This window comes from Tachypleus tridentatus, chromosome 13, assembly GCF_004210375.1.
Source record: "Tachypleus tridentatus isolate NWPU-2018 chromosome 13, ASM421037v1, whole genome shotgun sequence".
Classification (NCBI taxonomy): Eukaryota; Metazoa; Arthropoda; class Merostomata; order Xiphosura; family Limulidae; genus Tachypleus; species Tachypleus tridentatus.
The window spans coordinates 143,525,017-143,540,340 of NC_134837.1; the positions used below are offsets into that span (position 1 = coordinate 143,525,017).

Here is a 15,324-nt window from a genome sequence, read left to right on the forward strand (position 1 = left end):
TGTGATATTTCATTTTTTCCCAAACATAAATTTTTAAGTAGTAGTTTTCCATCAAGCTACCCAATGGGTTGTTTGTCCCGTGCTCACCGTGGGTATCGAAACCTGGTTTCTGGCGCTTCTAAAATGATAATGAATTATCATTGTTTTAATCTATTGGAACTTCGAATTTTTCGAAAAAAAATAAGCTTGAAAATGAAACTAAAATAAATTTATTTCCTGCTATTTCGAATTTTGAATTAACGCTGTGGTGAGTTATAATATATTGTTGGTGAGTTATAATATATTGTATAAGTAATGAGGTCACCAAAAAAATGAAAAAAATTAACTCTTTCACAAGTCAAAATATAATGGTTGAAGTTATTTCATTGGCATATTCACACTCTTTTCATAGATTATTAAACGGCCCTGAAAGGCTTCCACGCGGATTAGGCTCCCATACAAAAATTAGAATAACTATTTTCAAAACGTGACCATAACGTGCTTGCGACAATCACTTTACATTTAGTGTATATTTACAGTAAATCATAATACACAACGTTTTACATCGTACAGTAGTGTTGTTATAATTACTTCAATTTAATTTTGTTCATTTATGAGTAATGCTTCGATTTTTCGACATTAAAATTTCTGTGGTCATAATTTTGTGAACTCTTTCTATATATATATACATATGATACTCTCAATAAAATAAAATGTTTCAATAACTACATTTGATAAGATATCAACTGCAATAAATATATATATTTAATAAATAGTAAAGATCATTTAATACGACGGTCGTCTCTTATGACGCAAATTACCTTTGTCTTCTTTACAAACTGACTCCGAGTTCTTCGAATTGGTTGAACACGTGGCAAACGTCCTCGTGCCTCCCAAGCTTCAATGCTTTCGTCGAGGGACTTGAAAGCTTCAGGGGAGAAGCCGTGACCGCTCGAACTAGCAGTGTGAGCGTTACCCATCGTGTAATCAACCACTGACTGCGAACTGCCAGAATACGTTTGTCAAATGGAAGGGATATGTTTTGAAAATTATGTTTTCGTTACTTCTATGTTCTAAAGATTTGTGACTAACATGTAATATGTTTGTCACAAATCGCTGTTGGCTTCTACTAAATTACAAAGTATAATGTTATAAATCTGCAAAACGTTATGGCCAATTCAGTTGAACTACTACCTCTACACAGAGTTTTCAATTATTTGCAAGTTATCAAACTTTTAATTGTATACTTCATGACTGAATCAACATCGTAATATCCCACAAAGTAATTCATTTGAGGTATAAGCAATGTTATTTCAATAGATGAAAGATGAGACAATTTCGCCGTTCACAATGCATTATCTCAAATGTGTCGAAGGAGTGAAGAACCTGCCAGGACAAGCTCGGGACACTTTTACCTGGCTTGTACGATATGACAAATTCCGTTTTCGATGGTTTACTTTCAACTGGGAAAAAGACTATACGTTCAGACTGGTTATAATACAAAAGGTATTCATCTAACGCTACTAGCATAGTCGTGACGTTCTTTCGCACATCACTGAAACAATTCACACGTGTTCGTGTTGACCGACTGATTCGTGTATCATCGATGTCCGGCACTTACTACGTTTCCAAGCGTTGCGCTGAGCTACAGATAAAAACCGGTTTACATTCCATGTGCCACGTATGAATTTGTCACAAGCTTAACCAGACAGATGAAGTCAAACGGGTTTGTGAGCTGTAGTTGCTGGAAGCAGTATATTAAGCCATTTATACTTTTGAAAGTTTCAACCCTGACCTAGATAAATGTTTTATTACATTTTTTTACTCTCCTTAGGATAAACTGTTGCCTAATTACTACATTTTTTTTAATATGTTGAGTCTAGCCAAAGTGGTGATATAACTTTCAGTTGTTGTGGTTTACAATTCAGTGTTACAAATAACTTCACAACCATTTCAATTTTTCATTAGTTCTGTTCGCTTCATAATTTTTATCAAGATTTTGTACAGTTACTGGGTTTTTAACTTAAATACATAACATAGAATCTCTTCTGAAACTTACATCCCTAGTATGGTACTTAACCGTATCAATAATTGTACAATGGACTTTTATGTATATCTAATGCTATAAAATTGATTTACAACCATAATACCTTATCGATACCAACTGTCGTTATAACATAATTGTAATTGTTTTTTCCAATGCAGACAACTCTTTTAAAATATTTGTAATGTATTGGTTGTATTCTATTTTAGACACGTGATAACATGGCTTTTAAATATGATATTCTGTGATAATCTCTGCAAAATTATCAGTGTTCGTAAAGGCTTACAGGTGATTAACAACATAAACTTCTGTAAATGTTATTATCTGTTGCATGTGACGGAATATGATGGTGTTTACTCAGTTGATGGAGCACTTTTATGAAAATAGTCTGAAGCCCGTAGCCGGAAGGAGTAGGAGTTTGGGGGTGTTTTTTTGTTTTTAAATTTCGCGCAAAGTTACACGAGGGCTATCTGCGCTAGCCGTCCCTAATTTAGTAGTGTAAGACTAAAGGGAAGAAAGCTACTCACCATCACCCACCGCCAACTCTTGGGCTACTCTTTTACCAACGAATAGTGGGATTGATCGTTACTGTATAACTTCACCACGGCTGAAATGGGAAGTATGTTTGGTGTGACTGGGATTTGATCCCGCGACCCTCGGATTACGAGTCCATCGCCTTAACCACCTGGCCATGCCGGGCCTCGGGGGTGTGTGGACGCTTGCCTATATTAGCATTTATTTATTTTTCTTCTTTCTTTGATGATGACCTGTCATTATATAATTACTTGTGTACCACTGTGCACGCATGTGGAAATAATATTTCAGAGGAAATGCACTAGAGATGTTTACTTGTATGGATAATAAAGATACCATTACATATTTAGAACATTTTTTGCTCGTCCCTGAAAATTAAAGATAAAAGTGAACGAGTTGCACGTAAGACCCGAAAGAACCCCTCACTTTCAGAACTGGTTTTGTGCTTGTGGAAATTAAAACTGGTGTGGCTCGTACTATGCTTGTTTTTAAATCTTTCTTTAATCTGTTACACATCATGACAAAAACTGTACATTCTGTTGTGTTAGTTATATATTCTAGTAACTCTAAAATGACTGAAATCAAATTTTAATAAGCCCAGTGAAAGAGAGAGGTAGTTAATGAAAAAAGGCATTCAGGAGGTTAGAATCTTGTGAGAAAGCCGGTGGCGTTCTCTACCCTAGAAAAAAATATTTATACGTTGTTTAAATAACTGAATATTTACTCTCGGACCAGCTTAAAAGACTTTACTTTTCCTAATTTCACAGAGATATCCATTCTAAGAAATAACCATAAAGAAGTAATAAAATCTCACAAAATGTTAACCATAGAAAAAAACTACAGTTCAACACCATTGACATTTCAGGATCAGGCCAAAGTTAGCTAAATTCTTTGGTCATTGTAGTTTTTGGTACTCTAAAGAAACTCTACATGATGAATTAATTATCAGGTGTTTAGTGTTATTTATATTGTATCACTAAGATGATTAAGAAAGCCAACTGCCAATGAATGGCATTACAAACACACTACATGACGTTCAATGGCCATAACAGACATGCTGAAAACTGAATTACATGTTTTTTAAGGGTTGATTTTGTATATTTACTCACATTTTACACGCATTTCTAATGTCTAAAGCCCCCCCCCCCAGTAGCTCAGTGGTAAGTTTGAAGGCTTATAACGCTAAACAGGGGTTTGATACCCACGTTGAGATAACACAGATAACGAATTGTGTTGCTTTGTGCTTAAAAATAAACAATCGTTTCTAAAACACGCGATAATAACAAGTAATATTTAGAAAAAGATGTTTCGTCTTAAGATATTTCTCTAGAACGACACCTACCATAAGACAAATTTATCTTCAAACTTGGTTTCTTGAGTTTTTAAAGTGTTAAATTTAAATATTTTTTCGGGTTTTCAAAACCCCTTAAGGAGGTTACCGGCTCCAGCCCATAAGTAAGTCAGTTATCTGTTGCCCATAGCAGAATTATTCAAAACCCGATTTCTAGCATTATAAGCCCGCAGACACGCTACTGTGCAATTGGGGAGCTACATCTAAACGATAGACTATAGTTATATTAGGAAAAGGCATAAACCACACTCATTGCATATGCAGCCAATCTGTATATCTTGTAGATATAATGTTTTCCTATACCTTTATATATCATTTATAAATGATACTATAAATGATACTTAATTAAAGATACTATTCAAACGAGCACGGTTCGTTACGTGATATTCAGGTGATGCCATTCTCTAAAAACAGCGAGACGCACGCTATTCCTTTTACTCGCAAAACATTTAATATATATATGATTCGCTAGTAACTAAATTGAGGTAACTGGATGAAAATTTAAGATTTCAAATAAAGCTGAATTTAAAGAAATATAGTAGAAACAACGGATGACTGGAAGCAAATAATTTGATCACATGGGTCATAATTTTATATTTTCTGTGTTGGCAGTCGAGTAAAAATTTAAATAAAACTAAATAAATTTGGTTAAAAATGCAAAGAAATTAAGCATATTTGATACTTTGTGAAAAAGTGTCTTGCATACGTTTTCATGAAGCACAACAGTGGTTCATAATGGGGATAGCAAAGAACTCCATAAAATTCCATAAAAAAATCTTTTTTTTTGCAATACACATTTAATAGTATTAACTGCAGACATTCCTAACTATAGAGATTCAACTGAAACAAATATCGATATTAAAATAAATATATAATAGTAACTTCATTACAATTTTATAATTTATAAGCAATTATTGAGGGTTGTATCTTAGTTTATGCGTGTATTTACCCAATGCTATGCATTTTGTTACAGATAATTAATTTACATGGAAAGTATAAATGCTTATTATGTTCTTAAACAAATCTCCATGACAGTCTTAAACTACATCTTAACATTTTATATATCTAACCAATACGATCAAGTAGTTAATAGCTACAGTAAATCAACATGAACAGTATCAAATAGTTACTAGTTATGTTTATGATCATCACAATGTATAAAGTTAATTACCATATCAAGTAATTCCGGCCCGGCATGGCCAGGTGGTTAGGGCGCTCGACTCATAATCTGAAAACACGGGTTCCAATCCCCGTCGCATCAAACACACTCGTCCTTTCAGTCATGGAGGTGTTATAATGCTACGATCAATCCCACTATTCGTTGGTAAAAGGGTAGACAAGAGTTGGCAGTAGGTGGTGATGACTAGCCGCCTTCCTATTTGTCTTACACTACTAAATTAAGGACGGTTAGTGCAGATAGCCCTCGTGTATCTTTGCGCGATAGTAAAAAAACAAAACAATAAACAATCAACTAATCGTATGCCGATAGTTGATCAAAAAAGACCCAGCAAACAAGATAAATAAAAACTTGAGAATTCAAAAACCTGCAACTTGGGGTCGTAAAAAAGTATATTAACAAAACTGAAAATACTATAGACATTATTTGTTCAAACTACAAGTCCCTATTTTGACGACAACAATCGTAGTTCTAGGTAACACGAAGCTAAAGTAAAGGTTTATAGTTTAAGCAAGTAATGTCTGCAAAAAAAATGTATCTCAAGACGGCTGGTATGGGTATTAAAACTTTTATTAAAATAAAGTAGAAAACAACGTTTTGACCTTCTTAGATCATTTTCAGATTAACAAAGAGAGAGTTTGGAACTGACCGTTGCCAGGTACATGTCTTAGGGACATGTTTTTCTTTATTTTACTAAAAGTTTTAATGCCCCTACCAGCCATCTTGAGATACATTTTTACTTCAGGTGGGTTTATTGTTATCACGAATGTCTGCAGGATGTCCAACCTTGCTTATTTACTTTTTTACGATCTCTATTTGTAGGTTTCTAACCCTTAAACGGCGGTCATTATCAATAGATGCTGCTACCTACAACATTCTCTCTGGTTAAAGGTTCAATTCCCAATTGTTTTATATATTTGGTAATTTTACAAGATAATGGAGTATCATCACTACACGAAAACTGTTGGACGTTTGTTTTATACATAATGTTGATTTATAGAACAATTTGTAACGATTGCTAAGTTCAAGTTAGTTCGCATGATATAAAAGAAAACGAAACTACGTAGATCTTGCCAACAACCCAGACAGTACAGAAATTCAAAAGAGTGTTTGTTATTAAGTTGCTCAGTTCACCAGAAGTGCACAGAGCTAAATATACCACATTATTCAATAGCCTCAGTACTGCATTAAAAAAAAACTGACAGTGGTAATAAAATGAATCGTAACTACATGTTATTTGTAAGTACTGCTAAAGATCTGTATGCATTATCAGTTGATATATATATGTATATCTTTAATTAACAATTCTACGCACTATCGAGAAAACCTGCTCGGAAATATGTATATGCGAGTGTAACGTAAATACAAAACGTTATTACCAGACGAAGGAAAATCGACTCTGAATTAAACATATACTAATTTTGTGTTATTCCAAGAGATAAATTCACATAGGTTTTCCGGATCCTAAAACCTTTCCTACTTCATCGCATAGAGTCAAAACTACAGGGTGTCCCAAAATAACGTTTACACTCTTTGACTGTGTATAGCTAATAAACCGTTTCTTTTGTTTCAGATTTGACTTGTGTCCAAGGATGGCGGATAATCAGCTTACAATCGAGCACAAATTATTCATTCTCAAAACCTTTTGGAAAGTCGAAAACAAAGCTGAAGTGCAAAGACGTTTTACTAGAAAGTTCCATATGGATGCGCCATCTCGCCCCAGCATTTCACGCATCATCGCCAAGTTTGATGAACACGGAACTATCCACCATATGAGAAAGGGTCACTCCGGTCGAAAAAGATCATCAACAAGCCCAACAAGAGAGCAAGAGGTCATTGATACTGTTCTGAATTCTCCAAGAAAATCAGTGCGCCAACTGTCTCGTGAAACAGGTGTCCCTAAATCCAGCGTTCATCGCATTTTGAAGCGTTCTCAATTCAAAAGTTTCATCCCATCGCTTGTTCACGCTCTGAATGAAGATGACCCTGATCGAAGGGTTGAGTTCTGTGAATGGTATCTTGCTAGATGTGCAGGCGATGATGAATTTCCACTCAAAATTGTTTGGAGTGACGAAGCAACGTTTAAGCTGAATTGCTCAATAAATCGACACAACTGCACTTACTGGGCAACAAAAAATCCACATGTTACAGAGGAACATCACTTGAATTTGCCTGGAGTGACTGTATGGTGTGGTCTGTCCGCTAGGGGACTCATCGGACCATTCTTTTTCCATGACACCGTAACAGGATTGAATTATCTCAACATGCTACAAGAGTTTGCCATGCCACGCATCCAAGAACAATTTGGAGAAGAAGAGTGTTTCTTCCAGCAGGATGACGCTCCTCCCCACTTCCATCGCGACGTGAGAGCTTATCTGGATGCATCTATGCCAGACAGATGGATTGGACGAAGAGGAAGTGTAGAATTTCCTGCTAGATCACCAGATTTGACACCCATGGATTTCTTTTTGTGGGGGTTTATGAAAGACAAAGTTTACAGCACAAAAAGGGCAACAATTGACGAATTGAGAGTTGCAATTGAAGAACAATTTGTTTTAATACCAGATGAGATGGTGTTTGATGTGTGCACTTCCATTTCTTCCCGTTATGAGATGTGTCTGGAGCAGAACGGATTTCAGTTTGAACACCTGAAGTGAAGCAAGCAAATTGTGACATTTTACAATTTCAACCAAGGAGAGTTTTCCTTGGGAAGAATTTTATTTGTTATTTTTTCTCTTGATTTCAGTTTTAAATCTTTAAATAAATCCCTTGGCTATCATATGTATCTTGTTTCATTGTTAAAATCAATAAACAAGGCAAGTTATAATGATCAAAAGAGTGTAAACGTTATTTTGGGACACCCTGTATTTTATTTTAGATTTGGCACTATTTTTCCTAAGTATCTCAAAGGATTTGAATAATTTCTTCAGGAATTGAAAAATGCTAAAAGATAGTACGAGTGCTTTCATTCTTGACTCACAAATCTTTTAATCACTAAATATTCCCAGCCGGCAGTTTTTTAAACTACTTGTATTATTGATTGAGTGGGGTAGAAGACAACATCAAAGTAAAATACGTTTTATGTATGACTGAAAGTAAAAGTTCAGCTGAGTGTATTTATTACAATGACAAAAAGAGGTAATTATTTGTTTTAGAGCAAAGCGACGTTGGGTTATATGTTGTGTTCATCGCGGGAATCTAATACCTGATTTTAACGCATGTTCCGTATACTTACTATTGTCCAACCAAGTGGCTGAAAATGCAAGAATGAAAAACCTGTTTTGTCGTACACAAACAAAAAATGAGGTAAAGCACGTAAAAACGAGATAAATAAATATGATACAAGCTACACAACTAAAAAATATGTATTCATTACTGTCATAAGTAAAGCTGTTTAAAAACAAGACGGGCTCACGTGAGCTATTAAAAGCACCAATAGGGTTCGTGCTTGATTCTCATAAATGTTTTTGTTGTTGTTGAATCAACTTGGCTTTAAACCGTTGTCAGTTTCTTAAAAAAATAAAAACTAAAGTGATCTGTAATAGAGGTTTTTAAACACATGATATTATAGTAAAATGTTTCTTATATATATTCAAATTATTTAATAAAATTAAGTTTCCACGATTAAAGTTGAAAAGAGCCAAAAATACACTGACATAAAATATCCTACTATAATTTGAGAGAAGTGTGTTTGTTTGTTCTCTAATCCTTCCTAGGCTTTTGCATTTGAACTTGTCAAGTATGGTTTGATCAACTGGGAATGATTTGAGACGTGTTAAGAAGTTGTTTATGTTTTAACACGTTGGATGTTATGTACCCTACCGGTCAGTCACAGACAATTATGTTTCAAAGACAATTTTCTCTTGTAAATTTGAGTTTGGAAAACTTGTAACTTCTTCTCGGCACCTTTTCAATGTTTAATCTTATTCATAGTTAATTTATTATGTTACAGCTGAAGTGTTAAAATGTATAGATTACCTCGCTTCAATGGTCTTTAAATATAGATTAGTAAGTGTGAGTGGACGCTAGGGGTACTGATGAGATTTGTATAGTTTCCTCTTTTATTGCTTGGGGCAGACATGCAGTCCACGTATGTTCAGTCATTACTTGGATATTTTGGAAAATGCAGAAACACTACTTATATTCATAACTGGTAAAACATTAATTATATAACTGCATTTAGTTTTAAAAGCTCATAAATTATTTGAAGATTTCCTTTTTTTTTGCACATTGTTTATACGTACATTCAAGATAAATACATATTAAATAAGATGTTTAAGTTACATGTTACTTAGTGCTTTTTGATTTAAAAAACTAAAATAGAATATCAATATTATTTAAGTAATCAGGTTCAGTGGAGACTAATCGCTTTATTTTTGTGTACTTTTAATCTTCATATAGTACAAGTAGCATATTACAAAACTTTTATGAACTTTTCACTGCGTATCGCATGCTTACATCTGCTAATTATATAAGGCTACTTTTTATAAGGGAACATTTGTATAGTTCTTCTCAAAGAATGTTGTTATACAATTCATTATTTCGATCATCACACACATACGTGTTCATACATTTGAACGTTATAATAGATGAATAGATACTTATAAATCATGAATACAGTAGCTATATAAACATTATCTTGCAGTTTTGTAATTATACACTATTTTTGTCTATATGACACAGCGCTATTATGTAATTCCTCTATAATTGTTTGTAATTTGTGTGAGGTTTTTCGTTCAGACACACACACATATATATGCATATGGATATTTCGTTTTATAGCAAAAATAACGTGGATTGCTGAAATATTGATGTAAATACACCTAACATCGTCTAAAGGAAGAGCCAGAATATTCATGGTACACTGACGTTCTCACAAAATATCGTTGTTCCACAAATAGTTGTAAAAGTAAAACCTATTGTACACTAATGATTTCTTTGTAAATTATCAACAGTGGTGTTGGAGTACGATACATAGAAAATGTGTTCCACCAGGGGGTTTCCTAGTGTGCAGTTGATCACAAATTGTACACTTTTGAAAATATTTGCACAATTGAAAATTCACCTATTCAAGTGTTGATAAATAAAGGTATTAAGTAGAACATTCTTAATTTTTGTGATCATTTATTATAAACCCTGTATATATGAGGTACAATAAGGCGCCATGTATCAAAAAATTAAAGTTAAAATATAATTGTGCAGTTGAAAAAAATTTACTCGGAAATGCTCCGTGTTCCACTAGATGGGCATGTACGTGATTTTACTACCAGAAACTCTGACACGCTTCCACAGCTCACTTGCCACAAATAGAAACCATAAGAGTTCAGAGTTACCGCTAAGGGGTGAAGCGCCCTCTGCCGAACTTAGGGTTCATGAAAACAAGGATCAATAACCGAAGAATTAACATGAAATTGTTACCTGTTTCCGTTGGAATACAGATACTCGACTGATTGAAATAAAAATTAGTTTATCACTCTAGAAAACAAATTCAACGATAAATAAATATTAATTTTCCAAAACGTATAATTTACTAAATTTAAAGTAATTGAATTAATTTGATGATATTTGAAGAAACAAAAACATAATACCTTTTAAACACATTATACAGGACCACTGCTACCACTAACTATTAACAGTATTTCTAATGGTTGACGTGCGTGCTTTCTAGTTGTTTTTGTGAGTATCAGATGATAGTTTTGGCTTCAGTTTTGCATTTACTCTTTCCATCTTTGTATATAATATTTATATAAGAAGATCTAACACTGGTGGTGTACTTACTTTTTTGTGCAAGAAAATAAGTCATTCAATATCACAGTTGTTATCTGAATACTCACATTAAGCGGACTCCTGTGGCATAGCGAAATGTCTACGAAGAAACCTTTCTTTCTCATTCTCATCATCTGTTAAAACAGGTTCTTCTCGTAACTCTTCATTACAACTGTTTGTCCGTATTAAACCATGCATTGCTAGGTTTTACCAATAACTTGTTGTTAAATCTGTTAGACAACCGTTGTTTTAGAATATGTACATGTTGTTTGTCAGTGCTGTAACAGTAACTATGCTCTGAAAAGTGACGTTATTAAAAGTTCCCAGTGACGAATGTTGAACGAGAACTTAAATGTATTTTAAAGTATCTATGACTTTTTATTTTAATTGATTAAATTAATCCCAAATTTTCAAACGTCTGACACAAAAACTTAGTTTATAGCTAATGGAACGGTCGTTCCTAAATCCATTATTTTGGACACATCACTCCAAAGATGAAAAAAAGAAACAAAAAAGCTAAAAAACAGACTCACTGTTAACTTTCGAGCCCATTTAAGTACATCACAATCGTCACAATGTACTATAATTTTCTATTATTACATATTTCAGCAGTACGCACTAGTTGAGTCATGTGATGGCAATTTTTTCAGCAGTAATACGTACACGTGATCAAAAGTTCTACATGAAATATTTGTTTGAATGTCTGTATTAACTATTTCCCTTGAGGCTGTTTATTAACATTTGATTTGCATAATATATATATGTGTGTGTGTAAACGATTAACCGTCTGTGAAACTGAAATATTATATTTGTTACTTTTTTTTCAGTTTTTTATCAAAAAACGAAGTATGTGTGTGTGTTTTTACAGCAAAGCCACATCTGCTAAGTCCATCGAGGATAGAACGAAGTAAATAACGCAAACAGTATGTAAAGTGTGTGATCACTTTGCAACTTAAGAGTATTTTGATAATTAAAAGGTAGTCGCAGCATATAAATTACTAATGGTTGACATAATCAACCATATTTACTTAGTAGTACAGGACGGTATGACTAAGTGGCTAAGGCATTCGACTCGTAATCTGAGGGTCACCGAGGTCGAATCCCCGGTCACACCAAACATACTCGCCCTTTCAGCCGTGGTGGCGTTATAATGTGACGGTCAATACCACTATTCATTGGTAAAAGAGATGCCCAAGAGTTGGTGGTGGGTGGTAATGTCTAGCTTTCTTCCTTTTAGTCTTACGTTACTAAATTAGGGACGGCTGGCGCAGATAACCCTCGTGTAGCTTTGCGCGAAATTCAAATAAACCAAACTTAGTACCACAGCGGTATGTCTGTCGACTTACAACGCTAGAATTCGAGTTTCAATACCTGTGGTGGCTTTGTGCTTAACTGCAAAATAACAACATGCCAAAAGTCATTGCAGAGCTAAGATTGACTCAGATTTTGTTCACTTAAAATTTTTGTGCGGAGAGAATAATTTGTTATGCTCTGTACCGAAAAACTCGGACACAGCGCAGATAGCCTATTGTGTAGCTTTGCGCTAAAACGAATAAAGAAACCAAAACCTACATAGAAAACTTGCAACTTTTCCACTTTACAGCAGTAAAAAATATACCAATACAACTCTACTTCAGCTTTCTCACTGATGACTTATTCTCAGAAGTGTTTGTTTGTTTTTTGAATTTCGTGCAAAGCTATACGAAGGCTATCTGCGCTAGCCGTCCTTAATTTAGCAGTGTAAGACTAGAGAAAAGACAGCTAGTCATCACCACTCACTACCAACTTTTGGGCTACTCTTTTACCAACGAATAGTGGGATTGACCGTCACATTATAACACCCCCACGCCTGAAAGAGCGAACATGTTTGGTGGGACGGGGATTCGAACTCGTGACCCTCGGATTACAAGTCGAGCACCCTACCCATCTGGCCATGCCAAAGCATTTTACAAAAAGTACAACATACAACTTACATACGTTTTAGTGAGGGACTTTTTAAATCAGTATTTTTCATAGCTATTATTATAAGGTGTTTTATCTCAAATGTTATTTATTTCTATAATGTGTAACTATGTCACATACAAAGAATTATGTAATCTGTCTTGTGTGTCTGTTTGTTTACCTTATAAAAGTGATGTACTTCAAAGACAGCTAGCTACCTAGCTTCTTTCAGTGTTGCGTATAATTGTGACATATATTTCGAAACTAACGACAGAGTCATAAGTATTTTCTATATGAAGTGCACGTCATAAGTAGTGACGAGAAAATACGATAATAAAAATGCCTTCTCATCAGAGCAAGACGTGTCGAAGTAAATTAGCAGAGATCTATGCTTCACTTTGTTTGTATTATTTTTAAAAAGAATATTTTAAGTAATAAAATCACATGCTTTGTGCAACTTATAAACTGTGTTAAACTCATTGGACTGTAAGGTTTCTTAAAGATTTATAATCTAAATATCTTTCCAATATCAATATAAAGACTTCACTGTCAAGCGAATAAAGTCTATATTTAGCGGATAATAACTAGAAGTAGGAACTTTCAATGTTAATAGCAATGTACGTTTTGTAATTATTTTTTTTAAATTTTCAAAAGTTAACAGGTTACGTTGTGTTTGTGAGGCTCTAATTCTAGTCTATTTTTACATATAGATTTGTTGTAATTTAACAGCACAGTTTATTTATTTTTCTCCAAGTCCATGCTTTTGGTTATAATGTGCATTTTGATGTACTGTCTTTAGTATTGTTCTATATTCTCTGGATAGACGTTTTTGAACGAGTGTGGACTGATAAATCGTATATTTATCGCTTTCCATAAATATACAAAACGTTAGATGACATTTTAATTATTGTTTGTTTATTTGCAGTTAAGCACAAAGCTGGACAATGGGCTATCTGTGCTCTGCCCACCACGAATATCGAATCACACATTTAAGCGTTCCAAGTCTGCAAACGATCAGCTGTGCCACTGGAGGGCCATTTTAATAAAGTTAATCGTTTTTTACAATACTCAGTGTAGGATGGGTTTGAACACGCTTTCATACACACACATATATATATTCCTTTGTAAATAACGATTTCTGTTCTAAAATAAATTGTGCCCAAAAATGCACTGATTTTTTAAAAAACACATTCATTTATCTTTTGCGTAAATACGGCATTATATAATAATAATAATAAAAGAAACATTAAAAACCTTTTTATATAATAAAACGACGATATTTGTTCAAAATTTGCTTGTAATTTTTGCTTTTTGATTTCACGCGTCGTTGGAAATGTATTTAATTCTGTGTTTATCTACTACAAAACAGTATTGTAAGTAGTTATTTGTTATGCTACAGTGAGTCAATGGTAAGATTACGTATTTTAAACGCTAAAAACCCGGGGTTCAGTTCCCTGCAGTGGATAGGGTACAGATAGCACATTTTATAACTTTGCATTAAGAATTGTTTTGTTTTGATGAATTTCGTGTAAAGCTACTCGAGAGCTATGTGTGCTAGCTGTTGACTAGCTGCCTTCCCTCTCGTCTATCTCTCCTAAACGTCACTCACCGCCAACTCTTGGACTACGTTTACCAACAAATAGTAGAATTGACAGTCTTATTATGACGCTTCACGGTTTAAAGACGAGCAAGTTATGTGGTGGAGTTCACACCCACAACCTGCAGGTCACGGGTCGAGCACCCTGATCATCAGATCATGCAAGACCTTTGCACAAAGCAATCAACTGTTTTTGTGTACATTGAGCATCAGTTATAAGTTTAGACTTGTCCTTCACCACTTTGACCAAACTTATTTGAAATGTATTTGGGGTTAATCTGTAGTGATTTGACTATTTGTAAACTCTCGTTACTGATATGAATACATAATAAGTAATAAAACCTTGATAGTTAGTTAGTGTTCAATAAACATCGAGATAGATTGATTAAGAGGTTAGCTCAGAAAACTTTGAGGGGTAATATAAGAAAACTGATTAAGTAATCCACATTATTTACTTTAATGCTAATGTTTACAGATTATTACAAAACGAATACCCCTGTTACCGATTTTCACACTAATAATTTAGAAAAATGTTATATACTTATGCCATTACTTTATACAGTCATTACATGTGTATCGACCGTTTGGAACGTAATATTAAACATTACACAGTAATTCACATACTTACATTTTAAGATATAACTGATTTTTGTTTCAATCACATAATTATTTCGAGATTGGGTCTGTCTCAGGTACTTAAACTATTGAAACAAATTAAATAGCTTATTGAATTATTTTTCATTTAAGTATCAAAATGGATAATTGTTTTACAAACCCCCCATCACTCTCCAGGTAAGTGTAGTAACCACAATTTCTTATATATACAATTATTTCTGAAATTTATCTTCGCGTACGTCGTTCGTCGTAGAATTTCCTAAATGGTTTTAATGATATTTTATTCAATACGTTTTTTTTGCTTCTACCAGGTGGAGCGT

At 33.9% G+C, this 15,324-nt stretch overlaps 2 protein-coding genes across 3 annotated transcripts in view; one reads left to right on the plus strand and one right to left on the minus strand.

Annotated features, from left to right (window-relative positions):
* LOC143238010 (protein FAM107B-like) overlaps positions 1-15,324 on the minus strand; it is a 34,302-nt gene that overhangs the window by 13,433 nt on the left and 5,545 nt on the right. The window contains exon 2 of one of the 2 annotated variants that reach the window (XM_076477879.1): positions 801-984. The exons of the other annotated variant lie outside the window; for it this stretch is intronic. Coding sequence (XP_076333994.1) covers positions 801-959 — 159 coding nt within the window. The 5' untranslated portion in view covers positions 960-984. The remainder of the gene's footprint in view (positions 1-800; positions 985-15,324) is intronic. 2 annotated transcript variants of the gene reach the window in all.
* On the plus strand, positions 979-7,875 carry LOC143238009 (uncharacterized). Its single transcript, XM_076477877.1, has 2 exons — positions 979-1,705; positions 6,659-7,875. Exons 1-2 carry the CDS (start codon positions 1,692-1,694, stop codon positions 7,740-7,742), a joined length of 1,098 nt encoding a protein of 365 aa, XP_076333992.1. The 5' UTR covers positions 979-1,691; the 3' UTR covers positions 7,743-7,875.